The following is a 25,954-nucleotide window of genomic DNA, read 5'->3' as shown; positions in this document are numbered from 1 at the left end:
TTTTGGTTACCTTTAATATATTTGGGAACAAATACTGGTGACAACATATTTTAAGTACATAAATAACTCAGAAAAGTCATATCTTTTATTCTGGAACTCTACTGACCTTATCTGTAAAAAGAACCTAGTTTTATAAGAAAAAGGGGGTGAGGGAGGGGAAGAGAGAAATGGGTAGACTGAAGAGGAATCAAAGCTCAGGATTCTTCACAAGTGCAGCAGCTTCCACAGTTGGCCCAGAGGATGGTAGTTGCATATACCAGGTTACGCTAACCTCAACAAGACCTAGTTCTCAGATACAAATGTGTCCAGTGGATAAAACCTCAGCTGCAGAAATAGATTTTAGCAATATCCAAAGACATTCCAGGGTACGGTAAGAAGAACAAAAGTATGGCAAAATTGAAAACTACCATGGACTTGGCAGCATCCAAGGGCATCACTGGGGGGCTCTTTCATGCATGACCAGAGTCCTGCAAACTCAACCAAAGTTTTGGGACGGAAATGTAACCAGTTTCATCAAACTGTCACACAGCAGGGCAGTGGGATATAAAGACAGCCCATGGACTTAGGGCACAGGGGCCCAGCTGCACCCAGAAGCCTTGACAGGATGCTAGAGCCCTGGGCTCAGTGGTACAGGCTTGTCCATCAAAGCCCCATCCTCAGGTAGGGGCTCAGGTTCTGGGCCCAAAGCTGTGCATGTTGTGCCCGCCAAGAGTGGCCTCTTGGCTGGAGTCTGGAGGGTCAGCTCCTGAGCTCTCAGTTTCCGAGGAGGGCGACCACGACCACGTCTGCCATTTGTCGGGTGGATAATCTGTGTAGATGGACCAGGGGTGGATGATGGAGTTGAGCAGGGCTTCCTAGAGCTGTGGACAGCAGCAGCCCGGGGCTGCGTAGCAGTGCCACTAACTGTAGATCGGCGTGGGAGTGAAGAGCACACAAGGGTGTGGCACCGTGTCCCACTGCGGGCAGCCATAGGCCAAGGGGAATGCCGGGCCCAGTGGGAAGGGAGTTGTCTCAGGCCCAGCGCTGCTCTCCTGGGTAACTGGATCTCCTTCTGGGTGCTCAGCTCTTGGCTGGCTGGTACCCTGGGCTCCATGTGGTCCACAACTGCCTGGTCTTGCCCACGCTTCCACAGCTCATAGCGCTCAGGTTGCAGGATGCGCACGAAGGCATCCATGGAAAAGGTCACCCTTGCCTCCCCACAGCTACACTGGGAGGCCATTTTGCCATAATCAATCCATCGTGGAGTGGCAAAATTGATGGCCTCTGCGCAGTTGAAACCATGGTTGAAGCCAGCATGGTAGCCATAGGGAAAGGTCACCATGAACTCTCCAGCCTCCTGAGTTACGCGACTGAAGGGAATCCCATTTTCCTTGAGGACTGTAGGCGAGATGAGGGCCACCTTGTGCCGCAGGAAGGCCCCACAGCCCCGGGAACTGCCTGGGAAGAGCTCCCTGGCCAGGCGTTCCAGGCGCTGGCCATGTTCTGGGGGCACCACATACCAAGTTTTGGGCTCCCCAAGGTGCAGGTAGTTGATGCTGTAAAGGTCCATGTCCTCCGTGTGCCAAGCAAAGGTGGTCTTCCACATGCCAAAGTACAAGTAGGGTGTATTGACGCCTTCTATGACAACCCCACATTCCTTTTCCAGCAGGTCCTGAATTGTTCCCAGGTGCCCAAGATTCCATTGTTTAGTGTTTTCATCAAACAAGGAGCCACTGATGTCAGCACCATAAATCGGTGAATTATAGATGCGGTTCTTCCAGTATTTTCGCTCCAAATCTTCGAAATTCTGGTGTGGTGGAGGCCTATATTTTTTACTGTTTGCCAAATGGCGATACTCCCCCACGGTCATGGCTTTCTTTTTTTTATGGTATTGAGTAAACACCCCTGCCCGCCCAGAGGCCACCTGCTGGAGGGGAGTGGCTATTAAGATTTCACTGATATTATCATAGGTCTCTCTGGCTTTCCATTCTTTGGGTGGAATTATCTTAGCCAAGCCAGCTCTGTGTGCACCTTGGGATTCCATGTAAGCAATATATTTATCAAAATCATTAAACTCTTCTTTGGTTGGATGAAATATCATTACGTTACAATTTGGATTCTGGGCACAGTTGGCCTTAGACTTCATAGTTTCCATTTAATAAGCAGTAAACTCTTAGTGTTTAGGTATGTTCTAGATAGTTGACAATGTAGGAAAATGCTACTTAAAAAAAAAAATTGGGTTGGTGTATCTATGAGGTAGCAGGATCTACCAGCATACTTTTTTTTTTGCAGATGAGATGATAATCTTTCTTGGGCTTGTTTATTCACTAGTGAGATTCCACTCTGGGCAGCAGCTTTACCCAGGCATTGATGTTAGCTGACCCTGCAACTCTGTTAGTTTCAGTTGCTGCTGGGCTCTGTCTTCTTAAATTCTATTGAATTACTCAGACCTGGGGGTATGACCCAAATGTAGCAAAGTATGTCCTCAGTGTTTAGAACAAAATCTAAAAGAAAGAATACACAGAGATTAAAAATTAATATTTGGAAAAAAGTATTAGGCATCCAGAAATTAAATACCAGAATAGAATACTAATATTACAAAGAGAGGCTAAAATTTTATAAGACTGATAATTCAAGTGGAGGTGTGGATGTGGAACAGTGGGAATTTTCATACCCTACTACAGAGAATATGAAGCACTATAATCACTTTGGACAGTATCTTCTAAAACTGAACATACATATGTTCTGTGATCCAACTGTTCCACATGCCTAGGAAATGTTTATGGTTGTGAGCTGAAAGTCACATCCAATAATGTTCATAACAACATTGTTTCTGGTAGCCAAACACTGTAAACAACCCAAATGTCCATCAGCAATAGAATGAATAAGTACACTGCAGTATATTCACACAACAGAATACCATATAGCAATGAAGATAAACAAAAGCCACATGAAAATTGAGTTTTATAAAGATCAATATTGAGTAACATTATCAAGACTCAAAAGAATACCTATTACGTAATTGCATTTATATAAAGATGAAAAGGAGGCAAAGTAATCTATGTTTGAATTGCTTCTTGGCCTTTTGGCTAAGATCAAGTGTAGTAATCTATGTTTGAAGTCAGAGTAGTGGCTACCTTGGGGAAAGAGGGGTTGTTGTGTAGGGGGGCTTAAGGGGATCTCTTGAGTAAAGTTAATCTGTTCAGAACCTGGGTGCTGGTTTCATACCCATCAGAATAACTCATTGTGTTAATTCATCAAGGTATGATGATTTTCACAAATTTCTGTATGTTCATTTAAAAATAGGGTTTAGGAGGAAAAGCGTTGAAGACAACTAAGAGGAATATTTCATTGTAATAAAAGGAAAAGAACGAACGACTGAAAATAAACTATACTTCAAATGATAAAGGCAGCAAATTAGAGTTAAGGGAAAGAAAGAGGAATGGTACAGAAATAACAAAGAATAAAGATGATGTGTTTCCTTAACTCATACTGTGTAACTTTGCAGTATGTGTCCTCTATCCCTTGCACAACTGGTATCAGCCCTACATGGACCAATCTAGCATGACAGGAATTTTCCCCATAGAGAAGGGCCATTCAGAAGAGATGAAGAAAGCAGATAGTAAGGTTCCATCAGGGTTAGGATTTTTCCAGGCAAGTAAACCTCAATGAGAAAGGGATAAGGTTGTTGATGGGTTGAATGGAGAATGAATCATTAAATCTATCCTGGATAAAAAAGGAAATAAGAACTTGAGGGAGGCTCGTGGGCTAGATTTCTCTATTTGGTCAAATAATTCTGTTAGGACACTAGGAAAGGGAAGCTCAAAAGAGACGGGGATGCTCGAAACAGATTTTTAAACTAGGGGCAGTTTTTAACTGAGTGCCTATTTTACTGATGTCTTGATATCTTCTTGAGTTTTGACTTTATGCTATTATTCAACTTCAAACTGTTTCTCCCCTCCCACATTCTCTCTCCCAAACTTTCCCTTCTTTGTCAGTTCTTAAGTTCCACTCCTTCCCAAGTAGATGAACTTGACCGTTCATCTTCCTTTACTGTCCCAACAAAACAGCACATCTTCTTTCATATCCTGTAGTTCTCTTGGCACTTATCACTTCTACCTTATATAATGTGAACAGTGTCACTTTTATTTAGCACTTCATTTAGCCAAGCATCTTATTAAGCACTTTATAGTATCCTATTCAAAACTCACAGCTAATCTATGAAGTTGGTACTATCATTATCCCCATTTTATGGAGGAAGAAACCAAGGTATAGAGAAACTTATAACTAACTCAATAGTTTGTGTTTTCAGTCTCTACAATTATGTCTATCCTTGACTTATCTTCCATATAAAAGTATTGAGAACATAATCTGTGTCTTGTTCACTATTGTGTTTTCCAAGAATATTGGTTATCTTATACATTGTAGACACTCAAAACATTTTTATTATATAATTAAATGAGTTGGCACACACTTCCCTCTGTCTCCTATTGATTACACCCCATCTTTCTCACTGTTCTCCCTCCTCTCAGGAGAAGAGAAAACACTGCTTTCTAGGGCTAATTTCTCCATTTGAACTCCTTAAATCAATATTTCCTACTTGGCCCAGGACTATGTTGAATTAAATAATCAGTTATTTTTCTGTCTATGAAATCATCAGTCATCAGTCTCTTTCCTAATTTAAGCTACTGTCCTTACTCCCTCTCTCCCTCCTCTCAGGCTCCTCTCTCTCTCCCCCAGCCAACCCCAGGTTCTGCCCCCACCTTTCTACTGACATTGCTCTCCATAAATCATCCAACTGCCTCCCAAATTCTGCTCCAGGGGTTACACTTCACCTCTCCACATCACTGGTTCCCAGAACACCTCCCCCTTCCTCCTAAAACTCCTGCAACCTCTAGGGGACTGATACTTCTTTTAACACTGGTTCTTTTCTTTCTTCTGGGTTCTACCTCCTCTTCTACCACACACATGCAGACATCTCAAAGTTCAATTTTTATCCCTCTTAACTTTCTTTCTTTCTCTCTTAAAATTTCCTATTTATATTCAGGGCTTCTGTTAGTACCATGCTGTTTCCCTTTAAACATGTTATTTATTGTCATAACTTTCTCCAATAACTGACTCTCTCCTAAGCTTCTGCTTTCCTTCTCCAACTTGGATGGCCCAGTGAGCCCCTGAAAGTCAACTGGTTTAATACAAATTGATGATCTTTCTCCTGAAACTAAGTTACTTCTTTATATGTCTTTTATTTCTACCAAGGGCAATATTGTGTTATCGTAGTCACCACTGACTATCACACCTCCCTTTTCCCAGGCATATGGTCAGTGCCTGTCAGAGGATCCAATGATAGTCTACCGTGAGGCCCCAAGGACATCTAGCCACCCCAGGGTGTGCTCTCTTTATCTTCCTTACAGAAGAACCCAAGGATCCAGCTTGTCTTCCTCTCCTACTTAAAGCTGTCACTACTCAAGCGAGGCATTGAGGATGTAAAAGTGACAAGATTACCTGTATCATATGATAGTCTCCCAATCTCATTCCAACTTTTTAATCTTAAAAATTATTCTACAATGATTTTATTATAAATTCTTTACATTTTTGGAATATAAAATAAAATATTTCATTCTTTCTATTAGAAAACTTGCTCTAAAGAAATGAAAAGAGAAAAGTGAGACAATTTAGAAGAATAATTAAATATCAGAAACTTAAATATCATGCTGAGGGTCTTTCCCTCAAGAAATAACAAAATGCTGACTATGAAAATCACACAAATCCATATTTCTTTTTGAATATACAAGTAAAATAAGCTTTGGGTTGAGCACTTTGTATCCGTTTTATAAACTGCGTTATTTCTTTTGTACATTTCTAAGGATTCTAGGAAGAATGATGCAATGTCTCCTTATACATATAGTCTTCAGATGTTGCATATCAAAAGAAAATACTACAATTTGTAAGTGTGACTGTGCTCCAAAAAAAAAAAAAAAAAAAACTGTTTAGAATTTGCCAGGTACAATGACGGAGTGATCGTTCAGTGTTCTAGCCAAATGTGTCACCTCTCCATGAGTCTTCAATGGTTGCTTTTGTTGTGAGACTACTTCTTGCTTCTTTCAACTGGAACCATAGCTACCAGTAGAGAATAATTACACTGTCACTTGATACTCTTCCATTTTACCCTTACCCACAGTAATCACAGTAAGGCAGAATTCGTCATCTAAGAAAACTTGACAGTTCTGACAACCAAAGAAAAGTATTTTCTTCTTATCAGAATAATTTAAAAATAATACTTGATCCCTTAAAATTAATGGATTTCTGGAAATTAGAAAGTCTTTCTTCGGGTCTTTTAGAAATAATGCCTCCTAAGCTTCTTGCTGTGTGTGTGTGTTGGGGGGTGTTAAACTGGGGAAGTTAAGAAGTGAAGCTGAGTAAGTTAACAGTCCCTTTCACTGCAGCCCTTGCCCAAACTGTTTGTCTTTCTTGCTGCATATGTATTTCAAATCTATTACTTCAAGTGGGGGATTGTTGACAAAATGCCTCAGACATCAGCCATTGTTTCTTCTGACAGTCAATATCTATCTAAATGCTATGTTTAATCAAATTTTTTTCTGTCAGAAAATCTACTTATTTAAAATAATTTATAAGCATAATATATTTGATAACTGAAAAAATTCTACTCTATGTAGACAAGTGACTAAACTTTTCCTGTATTATTGGACAGCTATTTTGTTTTCACTTTTCCACGATTATTACTAATCACTTTTACTTAAATATGTAGTCCATATTTCAGGATCTAAAACAGTACATCCTGTAAAATATTGGTTGAATGAATGAAATTTCTTAGATTAGATACTTATAAATGAAATTACATTATAGAATTTAAATATTTTAAGATCTTTAATACATGTTGCCAAAACTTTAAAGAAAAAACATATTTTACATCCTGAACACTGACCAACTTTACTTTGAAAAAATATATATTTTACTAATTTTGGTAAGTTAAAAAGTTAGATCAAGTTTTAATTTACATTTCTTGGACTACCACTAAGGTTGATTTTGATTTTTTTCATAAATATTAGTCTTTTGGATTTCATCTTATGTATTGGTTCATATCCTTTGCCTGTTTTTTTCTAATAGGGTCCCAGGGTGTTTTCTTACCTACTTATATAAACATTTTACATATTAATTACATGAATATTTTACATATCAAACCCTTTTGTTAGATATGTTAATAGTTTTTTGCCAGTTTGTCATTTAACTTGTATTTCTTTAAATTTATTTAACAAGAATGTTTTCGACATACAATGTTTTATTTTCCTTTGTAATATTTTTCATGCTTTTCATGTTTAGAAAGTTATAACACTTCTTCATCTAGATGGAGATGAATATTATCCTATAGTTTTTTCCTTTGTATATGCTAATTGTACCTTTAATTCTGATTTTAATTATACCTTTAATTCTGTATTTCGGAGAGGGGGGTTATTAACTTTTGAAATTATTGTGTGGGTATTGGTGTGAGCATGAGTATGAGGAGGATATGAATATGATTCTTGGTTCTTTACAGATGACATGTTCATTATGTGTGTTGTTTATTTTAGGTTGTTTGTCTCCCTATCAACGTTTATAGAAGCTTTTTTTGAACCCGTATTCTTAAATTTTATCCATCTCAAAAATGAAGTTCTTTAATTTTAGGATTTTTATTTTTATTTTTTTAGTTATTTCTTTGATTTCCTCTACTCCTTTTTGTCTATATATTAACTCCTCTTATTTGGATATTGGACCTCTCATGGATTAGACCTCTAATTTGTACCTTTTTGTTTTCCCCTCCCCCAAATTTTCTATTCCTTTATCACTACATTTTATCTTCTAAAAAATTTCTTCATCTTTATCTCTAAACTTCCTTTGTCTTTTTCATTTCCCCAATCAAATTTTTAATTTCCAGTGATCATTTCTGTTACCTGAGAGTTCCTGCATGTATGTACATTCCTTTTCTTTCTTTCTTATTGTCTTATTCTTGCTTCATGGGAGCATTTCTTCTTTTATCTCTCTAGAAATACTAAAGTTTCAATGGTTTTTGAAATTCTGTTTTGTTTTTCTCCCTGCATGGTCTGTTTCTTTGAAATTGCCTTTTGTCCATTTTATCTTTCTTTCTTTTTTTTTGCTTTGGTCTCTTTCATATTTAAGGCTCTCCTCAAATGTCTGGTAGCCTTTTAGTAATTGCCTTATATATAAAAGTACAGTACAAAAAAGGTAGATTAGAAGCTCAGGGTACATGAACTGTTTTAGTGATTATGCTTCCCCGCATGATATTCTAACTGGGCTGTTTCCTAGGTGAACGCCTAACACTGGTATTTCTAGAGCTGGTCATATTCAATGCAAAAGATGCTTCAATCTTTCTCCTGGAGGGTACAGGTTTGACTTTCCTCCCAAACAGCAAAAGAGGCTACACATTTCTAAAAGTACCCTACTTGTATAGTTCACTTTATGAACTTATTTTCCGTATGACAACCATACTCTCAAAAGTATCTGGAAATTCCCACTCCAGAGGCCACCTTTTTCCCTACTCTAAAAAATGAAGCTCAATCTTCTGCCAGGGTGTAAGAGAGGCAGTTTACCCAGCTGCTTAGAGGGTGGGAACCTAGGGCTCTGTTTTGTTAGACAGACTTTCAACAAATTCTCCTTAGCCTCATTTTAACTGTCACTCCCAGAGGTACCTAATGCCATGATATCCTAAACCTTTTGGGTTCTGTAGAGACAACTGTGTTGCTTCTTGGCTTTCCTTATTGCCAATTTAGGACTCAACTTTCCAGTGTTTGATAAATCAGTTTATACTTGTCCATCTGCTTTCCAACTTCCATAACTGGCCACTACCTGTTTTCCTTTACCATTTTCTGTCTGTGTAAGTTCATTTCTTAAAACAAAAATCCTGTTACTGTCACTTTAGTGAGGTTTGGAAAGGGAACAAAGTAAATGATTGTGTTTAAACCACATCTTTATTGCTTCTTGTTTTCCAAATTTATCTCTCAATTTTCTTATACAAACGTAGTTCCAGTCAAATACTCTTAATCATTGTCCTTGACTCTATGCTTTTCTTCCCTTGCTTCACTTATCTCTTCCTTCTCTTTTCTAAGTTATAAACTCTGCCTTCCAGACCAATCTGAGGCTCTCCTACATCAGGGATCCTTCTATACCAACCTCAGACCTTGGTGAGAATTCTATCTTCTATACTCCATGAGTGCTACATTTATTTGGTGCTTAATACAAGCTGTTGAGGTGGCAGCTCTCCAGAATGTGTCTTACTTGACAAGCAGCTTTCATCTCTAATGGGCACTTGTCTTAAGGGAATAAGTCTCTTCCATGAGATGTGCTTGCCTCTCTCTCCAAAATATCTGCATGTCTCTGACCTAAAAGCTTTGATAGACCCTTCTTGATAAGCTGCATGAAAAAAGGAAGGTAAGGCTGGGCGTGGTAGCTCATGCCTGTAATCCCAGCACTTTGGGAGGCCAAGGCAGGCGGGACACCTGAGGTGAGGAGTTCAAGACCAGTCTGGCCAACATGGTGAAACCCTGCCTCTACCTAAAATACAAAAATTAGCTGGACATGCTGGTGGCCTGTAATCCCAGCTACTTGAGAGGCTGAGGCAGGAGAATCACTTGAACCTGGGAGGCGGAGGTTGCAGTGAGCTGAGATTGCGCCATTGCACTCCAGCCTGAGCAAGAAGAGTGAAACTCTGTCAAAAAAAAAAAAAAAAGAAAGAAAAAAAAGAAAGAAAGAAGAGAGAGAGAGAAAGAAGGTTAAAGGGCAACTTCTCCTGTACCTTTTGTGCCTACAAATGCCAATATTTGGTGTGGACTTCTTTTTATGAACATCTAGAGGAGTGTGGATATAAAGGAGAAAGGCACACAGCAGCAAGTATCAGGCATGGACAGCATAGATTAAGTTGTGACATAAAACCCAAAGTTTGGGACTTGGCCTTTAAATCCAGCGTCTTAAGTGCAGCATTATTATTTCATTGTGACATATAATAAATTGAACATGGGATTATTAACCTTATTCAAATCATCTTTATTTTCATCTGTTGCATGGATACTGCAGCAGTAACAGTGGTATCTGGCAGCAGAGAGAGGCAGGAGCCAGAAGTCTTCCTGCTGAATCCATCTACAAGGACACACCACTCCACTGAGTTTTAAGGAATTATCTAATATATGCTTCTTTGGACTGTCAATACATTTTAAATACATGTCTTGAGTAGCATGTAAGTTTGGACTTACATGGACTCTCCCAGAGATTCTGTAAACTACTCAATAACTTTTTTAACTTTTTTAAAAAATCCCCTTTGGCTTAAAGTGAACTCTATATACATGTATAAATTTTTATTTATTCTGCAGTTAATAATTGTCTCATTCTTTCATTTGCTTGGCTTTACACTTTATATTAATTCATTCCCAGATTCATTTCCAGAAAGGTAAATCTCTTCTAAATGCATAAAACACATCTGGTACTGAATCAGATTTCTTTTCTCAGAAATATTCTTACTGGAGCCCTCAGATGCTTACTTAAATCTAGACTGATTAGTCTTCAGGTTGTTGCATGACGTGCATCTTGAGGTTTCTAGTCATTGTAATCCTGGGGGTTCCCTTTCCCTCTTTATTATGTTAGATCCTGATTCCCCCCATCTCAAGTCTCCTTCCTGGATTACTCCCTTGTGTTGGTAAAGCATATCTACCAGGAGCATCCTTAGAAGCTTCATTAGAGATTATTAAGTAGCTCACAGAATCTTCAGCAGGACCAGAGACTAGGGATTGGAGCCTGTGTATCCAGGAACAATATCCAGATTACCCAACAAACAATAGTTAGGTATTCCTATACATCCTCTGGTCAAAGGCACCAAAGACTCTGGGCAAGGGACATTTCCAATTAGAGTCTAAGCTACTGCCGCCTCTGAAAGGTCACTGTCTCTCACTACCCTTCTCCAGGAACAGATCCTTCATGAAATCTACTTCCTCATATTTATTTACATTATAGTCCTCCATGGGAATGTCTGATTGGAAGAGTCTAGGTCATATCTCTATGTCTTCACTGCAATAGGTGCTGGATAATTGAGTTCCGGCTTTGACCTTGGTGAGGCAGAGGTCATAAAGTTGGAGGTTTACCGAAAAATAAAAAGGGAATTTTAAAGTTATTGGATGGCCACAAATATCACAACTCTCTCCCAAAGTATGCATGTCTGAGTCTGAAAATGTCTTTGTTCTATCCTCATGCTTTTCTTTCAGGATTTTCAAGACATTGTTCTGCTGAATTCTACCTTCCAAAAATCCAAAACCTGTTTTCTGTTCCTTTTTGTAATCTGCCTTTACTCTCTAAACAGTATTAGGGTATTCTTCTGTTCCTTGTTTTCTGAGATTTCATTAAGATATAATTGGTAAGTCTTCTTTGTTAATTATTGTGCTAGAATTTTCAATATAGAAACTCATGTTGTTCCTTGCTGTGAAATTGCCTTACATTATTCCTTTGGCATTCCTTTCTATATTTTCAGTTTTCTCCTTCTCTGGAAATACCATTAGACAGCAAATACCATTAGACAGCAACCTCTTGATTGATCCTCTAATTTTCTTTACTCTCCATTTCCTAATGCTTTTTCTTTTTTTACTATTTTCCAAACCTTCTGGCAATTATTTTTAATTTCCAGGAATTTTTTTTGTTCTCTGAATATTCCTTTCATTATATATTTCTGAAATTTTCCATGGCTGCAGATTTTCTCTTCTCTAAGTATCATAAGAATTTTTAAGTTTTATTTGCTCTCTACATTGTGTCTGTTTCCTCTGAGTTTGCCCTTCCACAATGTCTTTGTTTCTTTCATGTTAAACGTTGTCCTCGTATTTCTAGTTATTCTTGGCTTGTATTTGAGTCAGGCACTAAAGAGTTGCGTTTGATACGTATGACTGGTAGGCATCACTGAGAGTGCTCCCACAGGAACCTATTCATTTCCTTTGAAGATGGGGGCACCTGTCAGTAGTTGAAGATAATACTATAATGAAAAGACTCTACATTTATATATTTATCTCCCTTGATATTGGGGCCCAAATTTGTGGTGTCCGAGTTTTTGTTTTGAGAAACAAAAATCTGCATTCCAACCAGCCAGAACTGAAACCTTAATATTTTATCAAATTTGCTTCAAGTAGTTTTTAAACAACTTTATTGAGATATAATTTACACAACACAAAATTCATCAATTTTAAGTGTACACTTCAATGATTTTTCGTATATTTACAATGCTGTGTGACCATCACCAAAACCTAATTTTAGAATACTTTTATCACTTCAAAATCAAACCTTGTTCCATCTGCAGTCACAGCTCATTTCCACCCCCAACTCCAGGCAACCACTAATCTACCTTCTATCTCTATAGATTTGCCCACTCTGGACATTTAATATAAATGGAATAATAAAATATGTAATATTTTGTGTCCAGCTTCTTTTACTCCACGTTTTTGAGGTTCAACCATGTTGTAGTATGTATCAGTATTTTGTTTCTTATGACCAAATCATAATCTATGGTATGGATATACTGAATTTTACTTATCCATTCATCATTTGATGGACAATTGGGTTGTTTTCATTTTGGGACTATTATGAATAATACTGTTATGAACATTCATGTACAAGTTTATGTGTGAACGTGTTTTTATTTATCTTGGGTAGATACGTAGGAGTATAATTGCTGAGCCATGTGATAACTCCACGTTTAACATTTTAAGAAATTGCTACACAGTTTTTCAAAGTAAATGTAACATTTATAACCAGCAGTATATGAGAGTTCTAATTTCTCAACATCCACCTCAATACTTGTTATTGTCTTTTTCATTACAGCAATTCTAGCAGGCAAAAAGTTGTAATTTTTGTGGTTTTTAATTTTTTGTTTTTTAAGACAGGGTCTCACTCTGTTGCCCAGGTTGGAGTGCAGTGGCATGATCACAGCTCACCGCAGCCTCGACCTCCCATGCTCACGTAATCCCCCTGCCTCAGCCTCCCAAGTAGCTAGAACTAACAGGTGCACATCATCATGCCTGGCTAATTTTTTTTTTAATTTTTTGTAGAGACAGCGTCTCACTATGTTGCCCAGGCTGGTCTTGAACTCCTGGGCTCAAGCAATCCTCTCACCTTGGCCTTCCAAAGTGTTGGGATTACAGGTGTGAGCCACCAAGGCTGGCCTCATTGTGGTTTTCATTTGCCTTTCCTTAATGACTCATGATATTGCACATCTTTCCATAAGCTTATTGGCCATTCATATATATATTTGGAGGAATTTCTATTCAAATCCTTTGCTTATTCTTTGTTTTCTTATTACTGTGTTGCAAGAGTTCATTATGTGTTCTGGTTACAAGTCCTTTACTGGATATATGATTTGAAAATGTGGTCTTCAGGTCTGTAGGTGTTCTTTTCACTTTCTTGACTATGTCTTTCAAAGTGCACAAGTATTGAATTTTGATAAAGCCCATCTTATCAATTTTTGTTATTGCTTGTGCTTTTGGTTTTGTGTCTAAGAAGTTATTGCCCAGCTCAATGTCACAAAGATTTTTCCTGTTTTCTTCTAGGTGTTTTATAGTTTTAGCTCACATTCAGGCTCACAATCAATCTTAATTTTTGTATATGCTGTGAGGTAGGAATCCAAGTTCATTCTTTTGTATGTGGATATCGAGTTGTTCCAGCACCATTTGTTATTCTTTCTCCATTGACTGTCTTGAAACTTTTGTTGAAAATCAGTTAACCATAAACCTAAGGGTTTATTTTGGACTTTCAATTCTATTCCATTGAACCATGTTTATCCTTATAGCAATTAGCAATGTCTATTAGAGCTCTGTAGTAAGGTCTGAAATAGAAAAGTGTGAGCCCTCCAAATTCTTTTCTTTTTTTTCAAGATTGTTTTGGCTATACTGGTTCCTTTATATTTCTATATGAATTTTAGGACCGATTTTTAATTTCTGGGGGAAAAAAGCCAGTAGGAATGATGGTAGGATTGCATCAATCTGGAGATCAATTTGTAGAGCATTACCATCTTAATAATATTAAGTTTTCTGATCCATTGACATGGAATGTCTTTCCAATTAGCTTAACAGTATTTTCTAGTTCCCAGTATATGTCTTGCACTTCTTTTGTTAAATTTATTCCTAAGCATTTTAATCTTTTTGACACTATTGTGAATGGAACTGTTTTCTAAATTTCGTTTTCACATTGTTCACTACTAATGCACAGAAATCAATTTACGTATACTGATCTTGTATCCTGCAACCTTCCTGGACTTCGTTTTTAGTTTTAGTGGTTTTTAGCAAGCTAGGACTTTCCATATATAAGATCATGCAATCTGTCAATAAAGATAGTTTTAGTTCTTCCTTTTCAGTCTGAATGTCTTCTTTTTCGTGCCTAATTACCCTGGCAGTGTAATGCTGAATAAAGCAGTAAAAACAGATAGCCCTTAAAAATCTTGCTCCTGCTACAAGTATTTTTAAGTAGAAATAAATAAATATTTCAGATGAAATGGGATTCCTTCTCTGATCTGAATCTTAAATCCTGTTCTCTCTCCCCCTGCCTATAAGCAACTACAGTCATGAATAGGCTACACTGTCCATGTTTGGGTATCTTTTCGTGTGTATATGTGTTGGGTATCCATCAGTAATACTGTTTTGTGTATCAGCTATTTTTTTTTTTGAGACAGAGTCTTGCTGTGTTGCCCAGGCTGGAGTGCAATGGCACGATCTCAGATCACTGCAACCTCCACCTCCCGGGTTCAAGCGATTCTCCTGCCTCAGCCTTCCAAGTAGCTGGGATTACAGGTGCCTGCCACCAAGCCTGGCTAATTTTTTTTTTTTTTTTTTTTTTTTAGTAGAGATGGGGTTTCACCATGTTGGTCAGGGTGGTCTCGAACTCCTGACCTCAGGTGATCTGCCCACCTCGGCTTCCCAAAGTGCTGGGATGAGAGGTGTGAGCCACCATGCCTGGCCGGCTATTTTTATTTTATATAAATAATTTTAGGCTAAATATGCTCATTTTCTACAATTTTTATTTTTATTCATTTATTATGAGAAAGGGACTGGCTCTGTTGCCCGGGGTGGAGTGCAGTGGTGCAGTCTTGGCTCACTGCAACCTCCCTCTCCAAGGCTCAAGCCATCCTCCCACCTCAACCTCTTAAGTAGTTTGGACCATAGGCACAGGCTACCATGCCCAGTTAATTTTTCTATTTTTTGCAGAGACAGGGATTTGCCATGTTGCCCAGGCTGGTCTCAAACTCCTGAGCTCAAGCAATCTGCCAGCTTCAGACTCCCAAAGTGCTGGGATTACAGGCATGAGCCACCGTGCCTGGCCTCATTTTCTGCAATTTTTAAATTCAATATTAACAGTTTCAAGATATATTCATATATACATACACGCACATATGCATAGATACACATATGTATATATACATACACACACATACATACATACACTATATATGGTCTGTTATAAAAATATATTTTATTAATGCACTTTCCTATTGGTGGGTATTTACATTACTTCCAGTGTTTCCTATTACTTTCAGTGCTGTGTGTGTTCTCTTTCTTATATGTGACAATTTATCTAGGGTAGATACTTTGAATTATCATTTCTAAATGATAAAGAAACAACATTTTTATTTTACTAGGCAATGTCAAATTGCTCTACCTAGTGGCTATCCTAATTAACCTATGTACTAATAGGAGTTTCTGTTTCTCCACACCTCCAGGTGCATTTGATAATGTCAACTTTTCAGTTGTTGGCAATTTGGTAAAATGACTTATCTCCTTTTATTTTATTATTGTAGCTGTTGTTGTTGTTATTATTATTGTGTGACTTGTTTACTGGTGAAGTCAAGTACTTTTTCACTGATTTATTTCTTTTGTGAGTTTCAGTTTTCTGAATTACCAGTTATACTTTTTGCCCATTTTTTCAGTTAGATTGCTTTCTTTTTCTAGTGATTTTTAAAAGTTCTTTAAATGTCTGGGATAATTTTATGTCTATTGTATTGTTGCAAATAACTTAGCACACCACCTCCATTTACTGTTTATTATTTTTTTGATATTTGAAAAAATTAAATGTAGTCAAATTTATTGATCTTTTCCATTATGCTTTGTGCCTTTGTGTACTATTTAAGTAATCCATGTATTCTTTGGGGTCAAAAAGATCATATTTTCTTGTCATTGTTTTCTTTGCTTTTCACTTTTATTTGTTTTGCCCATTTAGAATACTGTGTTGTTATTGTAAGAAAGAGAACTTTTTTTTTTTTTTTTTTAAGAAATCCAGTTGTTTGCCACCATTTTCCCCATTCAGTTAAATCCTTTTCTCACATATGCTAAGTTACAATGTAAGGATAGATGTCTTTCTAAACTCTTCATCTGGTCCATTTATTTATTTGTACATTTCTATGCCAATGTTAGATTGTTTTAATTACTAAAGCTTTATACTTAGGATAATTGGTAAGGCAAGTCTCCATGTACTTATTCAACTTTTTTCAAAATTATCTTGCGTATATTTATAGAGTAAAACTTCAGTATTCATTTTAGAATAAATCTGTCAGGTTCTGTCAAATACTGTTAATTTAAATTGGGAATGCATTGAAATTGAAGGAAAATTAGAGGTGTATTTTCATAGCTCCTGCATTGATCATTCCCACCAATTAACTGGTATATTTATACATTTATTCAGATCTTGTTGCATGTACATCAATGAAGCTTCAGATTTGCATCAAAAAGATAATGAATCTGTTTTCTTAGATAAAACCTTAGGAACTTTATAATTTCTTGAGTGTACTACACATGGAAATTTTTTTCTATTACGTTTTATTATTTATTGATCTTACATCCCTTTTCAAACCTTGTACCTCTTATTTCCTATTAGTACTATTAGCTTGGCCATTAATTCTAGAATTTTCCATGTAGATAATATTTTCTAGGAAAAAAAATCATAAAAATTATCTCTTCTTTTTTTAATAGTCATGTCTCTTACTCTTTTTTTTTAGAAATAGGGAAGTCTTAAGTAACTACATATGATCTCTAGCAAAATGATGAATGTTGACTGAGTTGGCAGAAATTCTATACTCATCTAAGATTTTAATAAGAGTGGCTCTGAACTTTGACATTAATTATATCCTATCATTTACCATCTAAGCTGAGACACTTTTGAGAATAACAGAGACCCAAGGATGACAGGCATAAACCCGGACCCTACTGATCAAGCAGTTAAAAAGCAATAGACATATAAAACTCAGTTCTGCCAAGCTGCAGAATATATATTTTTCCAAGTTCTATAAAAAATTTACAAAATTAACCATAACTGTGGCCATAAAACAAGCTTTAACAAAGGTCAAACGGTTGAGAACAGTCAGAATATGTTATTTGACCATCAACAATGAAGTTAGTAATATCAAAAAGATAACTAAAAAATTCCCAAATTTATAAAATAAAAAGTATATTTCTAAATAAATTTTTAATGAGAAAATAAAAAATGGAAATTAGAAAATACTCTGAACTAGATGAAAATACTACATTTCAAATCTTGTAGGATGCAGATAAATAGCATTAAAAGGGAAATTTATAAATTTAAATAAATATTTAAGAAAAGGAAAAAGGTTAAAAAAACTAAATGAGCTAAGCATCCATCTGAGGAAGTCAGAAAAAAGTAACAGCAAAGAAAGAAAAAGAAGAGAAATAATAAAAGACCAGAAACTGATGAAATAAAAAGCCAATATAAAATATGATGAACAAAACCAAAAGTTGGGCTTTTTTAAAAAAGTCTAATAAAATTTAAAAGACTGGTGAAAACGAGGAAGAACAAAAATAGAAGGCACAAATAACCAATATCAACAAAGATAAAGAATTCATCACTACAGATGCTGCAGACATAAAAGAGACAACAAAGAAGTATGAACAACTTTATGCCAATACAGTTTAACATTTCAATGAAGTAAATACATTTTTAGAAAAATATAACAGTGATACTGACAAAAGAATAAACAGAACAATAAATATATCCATAACCCTCAAGGACACTGAAGCAGTAGGTAAAACTCTTCCCAGAAAATATACTCTAGGCCCAGATGGCTACACCAAGAAATTTTAGTCAACATTCAAGAAAGATATTCCAATCTTAGATAAATTTTCTCAGAGAATAGGAAAAGAAAGAATACTTCCCAATTCATTTTATGGTACAAATCCCCAACAAGGATACTATGAGAAAAGAAAATAGGTCAATCTTGCTTATGAACATAGATGAAAAAATCCTAACTAAAATCTGAGAAAATTGATTCCAGCAATATATACATCATGACCTAGATGGGTTTATTCCAGTAATGAAAGGATGAAACTTTAAAAAATAATAGTGTAATAGCACATATTAACAAATTAAAGAGAATCTCATTAGATGCAGAGAAAGTATTTGATAAAATCCATCAATTCATCATTCTTTCAGCAAATTAAAAATAGTAGGCAAAAATCTTAATAAAGTGCATCTATCCAAAACCTTCAGCCAAATCATACTTAATAATGAAAGTTATAAGTTTTCCCTTGCAGATCAGGAAAAAGACAAGGATGCTTGCTATCAGCATTTTTATTCAACATTATCTTGGAAGTCCTAACCAACATAAGAAGGCAAGGAAAAAAGAAGGAAAACAGAAAAGGAAGAAACAAAGCTGTCACTATTGGCAGATGACATGATTGTACATGTGACAAAATCCGAAAGATCTCTGAATAGACCCTTTGAATTAATAAGAGAGCTTAGCAAGTTCTCTGAATTTAAAATAGCTACATATAAAAATCAATGATATTTCTACACACGAGCAACAATAAGACAACTAAAATTTAAGGAAGACGCCATTTATAATAGCATTAAGCATTAAGTAACAAGACTAATGCTAACAAAAATTTGCAAAATTTCTATGAAGACAACAATATGAATGTACTTAGAGAAGCATATTAATATAAACTAAAGACATCCTAAACAAATGGAAAAATATAACCTGTTAATAGATTTGAAGACTTAGTATTGTAAAAATGTCATTACATTTTTAAGAATGTTTTCTTAATCTGTAAATTAAATGTTATCACAATTAAAATTCCAAAAGTATTTTTGTGGAACTCGACAATTGGCTCCTGAATTTTATAGTAAAGTCCAAAGGGCCAAGAATAGCAAAGCCACTCTTATAAAAGTGGAACAAGGTAAGAATATCTGCTCCATCGGATTTCAAAGCCCCTTCTCCAGCATGCCACACACAAAAATGAATTTCATGTGCAGCTGTGAAACCTTTAGAAGATAATACCTGAGAATATCATTATGACTTCCCAAGTAGGGACATTCGTAATCAAGAAATACCATGCATTAAGCAAAAAGGAAAAGAATGATAATCTGAACCACTCTAAAATTAAAGACTGTTGTATATCAAAATACACCAAAAAGAGAAGCAGAGAAGTGGCAAATTGTATATGCAGCACAAATAAGTGACAGAGAACTATGCCTAAATTTAAGAAATCATAGAAATCCATAAAGAAAAGATGATTCAATAGAAAGATTTAAACAGATACCTCATAGAAGAAGAAATCCAAATGGACAATTAACATGTGAATTAATAATCGGGGAAATGCAAACTGAGACCTCAATGATATATCACTATATACCCACCAAATGAGCTAAAATTGAAAAGCCGGACAATCAAGTGTGGTGAGATTATAGAACAAGAACTCTTATCCTGTTGATGAAATATATATATGAAAAATGCACACACATGCACCTTTGCACATTTACAAAAATGTTCATTGTGGCATCATTTGCAATTATCACTACAATGAAAAGATAATTACTAGAATTAACAAGTTATGGTGTGTATTTTTATACAATGAAACTCTAAATAGTATATCAGAGCTACAGATAGCACACATTAAGTGGGAGGAATAAAGCAAAAACACAAAGGAATACATATTCATTTACATAAACATTTTGAACGTTTATATAAAATTAAAAAATTGGCAAGACTATTATCATTTAGAAATGCACACATTGGGTCAGGTGCGGTGGCTCACACCTGTAATCCCAGCACTTTGGAAGGCCAAGGCAGGTGGGTCACTTGAGGTCAGGAGTTCAAGGCCAGCCTGGCCAACATGGTGAAACTCCGTCTCTACTAAAAATACAAAAATTAGCCAGGCATGGCGGCACGCACCTGTAATCCTAGCTACCCGGGAGGCTGAGGCAGGAGAATCCATTGAGCCTGAGAGAAGGAGGTTGCAGTGAGCTGAGATTGTGCCACTGCACTCCAGCCTTGGTGACAGAGTGAGACTCTGTCTCAAAAAAATAAATAAATAAATAAAATAGGAAATGCATACATTGGCATTTGTTGAAATTTTGGGGGGGCTTTATACTTGATTACTTTTTGTAAATATTCAATGTTTATTGAAAAGAATATATATTCTGCTCTGATTACAGTGAACTTTTTACGTGCACATAGAAATACAATAACCATACATATATAATGCACATATATTTGTATACACATTTAACTTATAGAGTAGATCAATGTTGTTGTTTGCTTGATCTGCTAGTCTGAGAGAAATTTATCTTAAAAAAATTCCCACCATGATTTTAGATTTGTCACTTTTTCTTACTTTTGCTTCATATTTTCTCAAGTTATGTCATTAGTTGCATATGTGTCCCTGACAGTAATTTTCCTAGTGGATTTTTCTTTGTAACGTAATACATGCACTTCTTTGTCCCTATTAATGTTATTCAACCTAAGAATACTTTTGCTAACTAACATTGCTACATCAAGGTTTTTAAATTAGAATTTGCCTGGCATGTCTTTTTCTATTTCTTTATTTTCTACATTTTAGTTTTTTAGTTTTAACTATTTTTAATATGTTTGATTTTAATTGTCTTTGCAGTAGTACACTGGTCAGCTGGTGAGGTACTTATGTGATTAGATTAGATGAGAGGTGAGTAACTTATGATATTATCCAGTAACCCAGCCTGGACCATCAGCAAATGGTATTTCATTTGGAGGCTGTCTCCAGGAAATAATCTCTCTAAGCCCTAGAATGTCTTCATTTAAAATCAAGATTTTGTTGGTAGAGGGCTAGACACTTTATTTTTATATTCTCACTTGTCAAAACATCAAAGAAAGCACTAGTTTTTATATTAGAAATGTGTCATTTTCAGGTTAAAAATTTGAAGTAGATTTCATTATTTATGTTATTTTATTTTAAAATGTAATTTCTGACATGTGGGCATTGTTTTTTTCCGTATTCCTATTTAAAAGCCACAAAGAAACATTTTTAAGCAAAATGTTCACATTTTGTGGGCCAATAACTTGGTAAATGAGAGTTTAGTAGAATTGGAGAGAGTGATTCAACTGGAAGAGATGGAGAGAGTTGGATTAGAGTTGTGATTGGATTAGGGCTGATTTAATTAGGATTTTGATGGTACATATAAAGCCTGATCTCATATGATTTTTTCATTTAGAGATTCTCTCCCGAAAGAAAGTCATATTTCTGGGTCTTATCATATCTTCATTTGAAATCGGGATTTCAGACTAATACAATGTAAGTTACTTTTTTTCCTTTAAAATATAAAACAGATTAAGGCAATAACTTTTTACAACAGAACACAATTTTTTCCTCTTAAAACTAATTCATTCTTTCATTCATCCATTCATTCTTTCTTTTATTCACTCATATGGAAACTGTTTATTGGGTAGCTATTGGTGCCAGGCATTGTTTTAATGTTTGGCCTATATTACTGAGCAAAACAAAGATCCCTGCCCTTTTAGAACTTATATTCTACATGGGAGAAGTAGAGAAAGAGACAATAAATGTAACATAACTAAATTATATAGGGTCATGGAAGATGATAAATGCCATGTAATTATATATAATATAATTTTAAAAGATAAAAAGAAGAAAGCAGGGGAACGCAGATATGGAGTACAGAATGTTAGCGGACAGAGAGGGAGAACAGTTGCAATTTTAAGTAGAGATGCCCAAGGTTTGTTGGCCTGCATTTGAACAAAGACTTGAATAAGACAGGGAAGAACAGCCTTGGCAGAGAAAATAGCTAGTGTGAGGGCCCTGAAGCAGGAGCAGCTGCGTGTTGTGTCCAAGCAATAGGAAGGAGGTAGCCATGAAAAGCATGAGCAAGTGATGAGGTCAAAGAGGTAGGGGAAAGGGTAGACCATAGAAAACTTTGGAAACCATTGTGAACACCTTGGCTTTTACTGTGAGGGTAATGGGGGACCAATGCCCCCCGCTGTCTGACTGGATCCTCTTTTCTCTCAATCCCATCCAACTATGTTATTAATTTTTTTAATTGTTGCCAATCTGATGCTGTAATGTGATAATCCATTTTTAGTTTACTTTGATTTTCCTCATTAGAAGGTTGAGTGTCTTTCATGTTTATTGACTATTGCCTATTTGAAATTGCTTTTTCTGAATGGCTTGCTTATATCTTTTGTCCATTTTTTAATTGGGTAATTTGTGATTTTTATATTATGTGTACCATCAGCAGTAGCAGTAATCCTTTATATGTTATAGGCATTACAAAATTTATTTGCTAATCTAGCATTTATTGACTTGTTTTTGGCATCTTCTGCTATAAAATTAATTGTTGGACAGATGAATTTTTAAAAGTATTTCTTTTAAAGCTCTTAAGGTGTTCTGCTTTGATTGAAAGGTCGTTTCCAAATTCTAGGTTCTATAAACAGTTTCTTAAATTTTCTTCTTAGGTTTTTATGGTTTCTATTTTCCCTTTCAGGTGTTGATTTTAAGCTTTAAACTGGAATTCCTATGTTACTCCTGCCATAAGAATACTACGTTTTGCAATCAAGGGCCAAACTACATCCCTTTCACATTTAATTAAATGCTACCTTTGGCATATTAAAATGAAAGAGCCTTTTTTAAGGTTAAGATATACTATACCATGTCCAAAAGCTGATAAAAATGATCTGAAAAGGATGGCCTCATAGATCATAAGAAAGAGAAAATATATAGCAAAATGCCAGTCACTAAGAAACCTGGAGGAATTAGGACCCAGAGCACAAGGGAGAGTGTGGGTCACCTCGTCTCCAGTAATACGTGGGAATCTGAGGATACAGGAATAGCCAAAGGCAGCTCGACAGATCTGCGGAAAAGAGGAGATGAGAAGTCCTTGTTTAAGAGCTTCTGTTTTCTCAGAGAACTGAGAAAATCTACTGCCAGGAAAGAGAATGCAGAGGGAAAAGGAGGTGAAAGAGGCATGTAGACTTGAAGAAAGGGGAATGTGGGAAATTATATTATTGCAGAGGGGTAAAATAAACAATTAGGAGAGCATAAGAGGACTGGCAGGCAGAATTAAGGGCCAAACTAGATTTTGTGGTAACAGGTTTAACGTAAGAATTCTTGGGAGGTTATATAATTTTTGCTAGCTAGGTTAACTGATCGGATGAATTTCAAAATTTTAGTAAACTTAAGTTTCTTTTTCTTAATACTTTCAAACCATTTAAGTCAAAAGCTTTAGTTTCATTTTCTTATTAGCACTTTCGTTTAAGTCAAAAGCTTTTAATTTTGTGGATTGACTATATTGTATATTGGTGTTAATGAAATTATAGGGTAGTTATTTATCACCACTGGCAACCAAAAGATTGGGTTAGTGGGCTGGGAGTTAAATCAACGAAGTGATTCACTCCGGGCTAATGAGAACAGTTGGAACATAAAAACTGTGGGTATCTCCTATAATTGTGTTACCATTTTGCCATTGTTACGTTATTCCTCTACTTCATAGTGCATCATTCATTCATTCATTCATTCATTCAACAAATACTTACTCAGCACCTATTATGTGCCAGGCACTGTTCTATATGCAGAGGATACACCCAGTGAACAAGAGAGACAAGGTTCCTGCTTTCCTGGAACTTATGTTCTAATATAGGAAGATAGACAATAATAATAAAAATAATATTAATAATAATAATAGCTAACATTTATTTAGCAAGTACTATTTGCTGAGACAGTTCTAAGCACAAGTATTAATTCACTTAATCCTTGGAGTAGTATTACAAGTTAGGGACTAGAATTACGCCCATTTTATACATGAGGAAACTGAGGGCACAGAAAGGGAAAATGACTTGCCTAAGGTTACAGAGCTAGGAAAGGGCAGAACTGGAATTTAGAACAAAAATGGGCAGCCTGAAGATCCTTTTCTCTTAATGACCTTCCTATGCTGTCTCCTGAGAGACATGGAAATAAAAAATGAATAGAATAGATTCTGATAATGTTTAGTGGTATGAAAAATGAAACAGGGTGATGTGATGGTGTACAAACACAAGTGTTGGAGGGGTGGAGGTAGGAAAACCTCACTGTGATACCTGAGACATGAAGGATGGTGATACAGTTATCTTGGGGCACAGGCAACAGAGAAAAGCTAGTGCAAAGGCCCTAAAATAGAAGGAATCTTGCCCTGTTTTGTAAAACAGAAATGCCCACTTGGCTGTGTCTAGAGCTTAGTGCGTAAGCGAGTGACTGATTGGAAGTGAAGTCTGGAAGGTAGGCAGGAGCCAGACTCCGTGGGGGTCTCAGGTCACATTAAGAAATGTGGTTTTTATTCTAAGTGCAGTGAAATTGTACACAGGATAGTAACACCATTTTATTAATTTTAAAAGATCACTCTCTTGGCTATATGCAACACTGACTGTAGGATAAAAGATGATGCAGGAAGATATAATAGGAAGCAATTACAATCCAGGTAGGAGATGGTGTTGGCAAAGACAAGGGTAGTGGCAGTAGAATAAAATTTCGGGTAAGTTTTAAAAGTAGAATTGTTAAGACCTGTAAATGAACCGTATGTGAAGCGTGAAAGAAAAGGAATTTAAGTAGGCACTCCGGGATTTTGGTTTGAGTAACTAGCATGATGATCGCGTCTTTTAGTGAGACGTGTTAAGACTGGAGGAGGGATACCTTCGGTAAGAAAAATCAAGATTTTCATCTTGAACTCTACGACGGAAAGGGCTTTTTCTGCTTTTCTTTCTTCATTAAAAAGTTGCAAAGAATTTAGGGGTAAGAAAGCATTTAAATATTCAATTTTGTGAGTTCCTTACATTTTAAACTAAGTTGGGGAAGTTGAATTTTCATTTGTTTAACAAATATTAATTAAGCAGCTACTATATGTCAAGGTCTATGTGATGAGTTACTAAGATGAGCTAAACAACCAAGATCTCTATTCTCAGAATTTTTTTTATGGAAGGGAGGAGAGACGACTGGTGGGTTTTTGGTTTTCGGGTTTTCTACTTTTCGTTGTCTTATGAAAACTTAACACTTAAGTAGCCATCTTAATAATTACATCTTGTGCTCCTGGTAGTTGGGCCCACCGTTCTAAACGCTCTCGTAAATACTGACATCTCCCCTCCCACTAAAACTAACGTTTTTTAAATAAGAAATTTTAGCAAACATTACGAATACAACCTTTGCTTTGAAGTGTTAATATTTTTGCAGGAATGGTACCTTTGTAAAGATCGTGGTTGCCCCGTACATATTTGTTCTTTCTTCATATCCAATTAAATGAAAACACTAGTTTTTCCGAAGCCCAACTCTCTAGGTTTGTTGGTTCTAGCTCAGGAGAAAGGATGGAAGCAGGAGTCGTTGGATTTAAACAGTTTGGTGTAATCCTTTTCCACGCTCTCTCCCGCTAGCCGGGGACGTGGTGTCGGCTACCCGGGGCTTTCCGTCCACGCAGTACCGGAATGAAGGAGTCTGGGAGGGGGTCGGGGACGGAAAAGACGGAAGAGACATTAAGTAATTGGTTCTTGAAGGTATAAAATGAGGTTTAGGGTCTACTCTAAGGCACTGATTTCAAATGCCCGCCCCCTGGGCCGTTTCGGCCCCGCCCCTTAGTGCCGTTACGCCGACTTCCACTTCGGCCACTGCGGATTGGTAGTTGCTTCCGCCTCCGAATCGCTTGGATTTTGCTT

General features: G+C 36.3%; 1 protein-coding gene across 1 annotated transcript; it reads right to left on the bottom strand.

The window, feature by feature from the left end:
• Nucleotides 1-25,937, bottom strand: KDM4D (lysine demethylase 4D). The gene is made up of 3 exons (XM_054437374.2): nt 25,488-25,937; nt 23,816-23,910; nt 1-2,483 (listed from the first exon to the last, which is right to left on the bottom strand). The coding sequence occupies exon 3, from the start codon at nt 2,132-2,134 to the stop codon at nt 608-610; it is 1,527 nt and encodes a 508-aa protein (XP_054293349.1). The 5' UTR covers nt 2,135-2,483; nt 23,816-23,910; nt 25,488-25,937; the 3' UTR covers nt 1-607.
• Nucleotides 25,938-25,954: the final 17 nt, after the last annotated feature.

The sequence above is a fragment of the Pongo pygmaeus genome, chromosome 9 (genome assembly GCF_028885625.2).
Source record: "Pongo pygmaeus isolate AG05252 chromosome 9, NHGRI_mPonPyg2-v2.0_pri, whole genome shotgun sequence".
Lineage (NCBI taxonomy): Eukaryota > Metazoa > Chordata > Mammalia > Primates > Hominidae > Pongo > Pongo pygmaeus.
This window is presented reverse-complemented; position numbering and strand designations above follow the sequence as displayed.

Excerpts from the sequence above, each read along its gene's own strand:
- KDM4D (XM_054437374.2), bottom strand. The coding sequence starts at position 2,134 with ATGGAAACTATGAAGTCTAAGGCCAACTGTGCCCAGAATCCAAATTGT.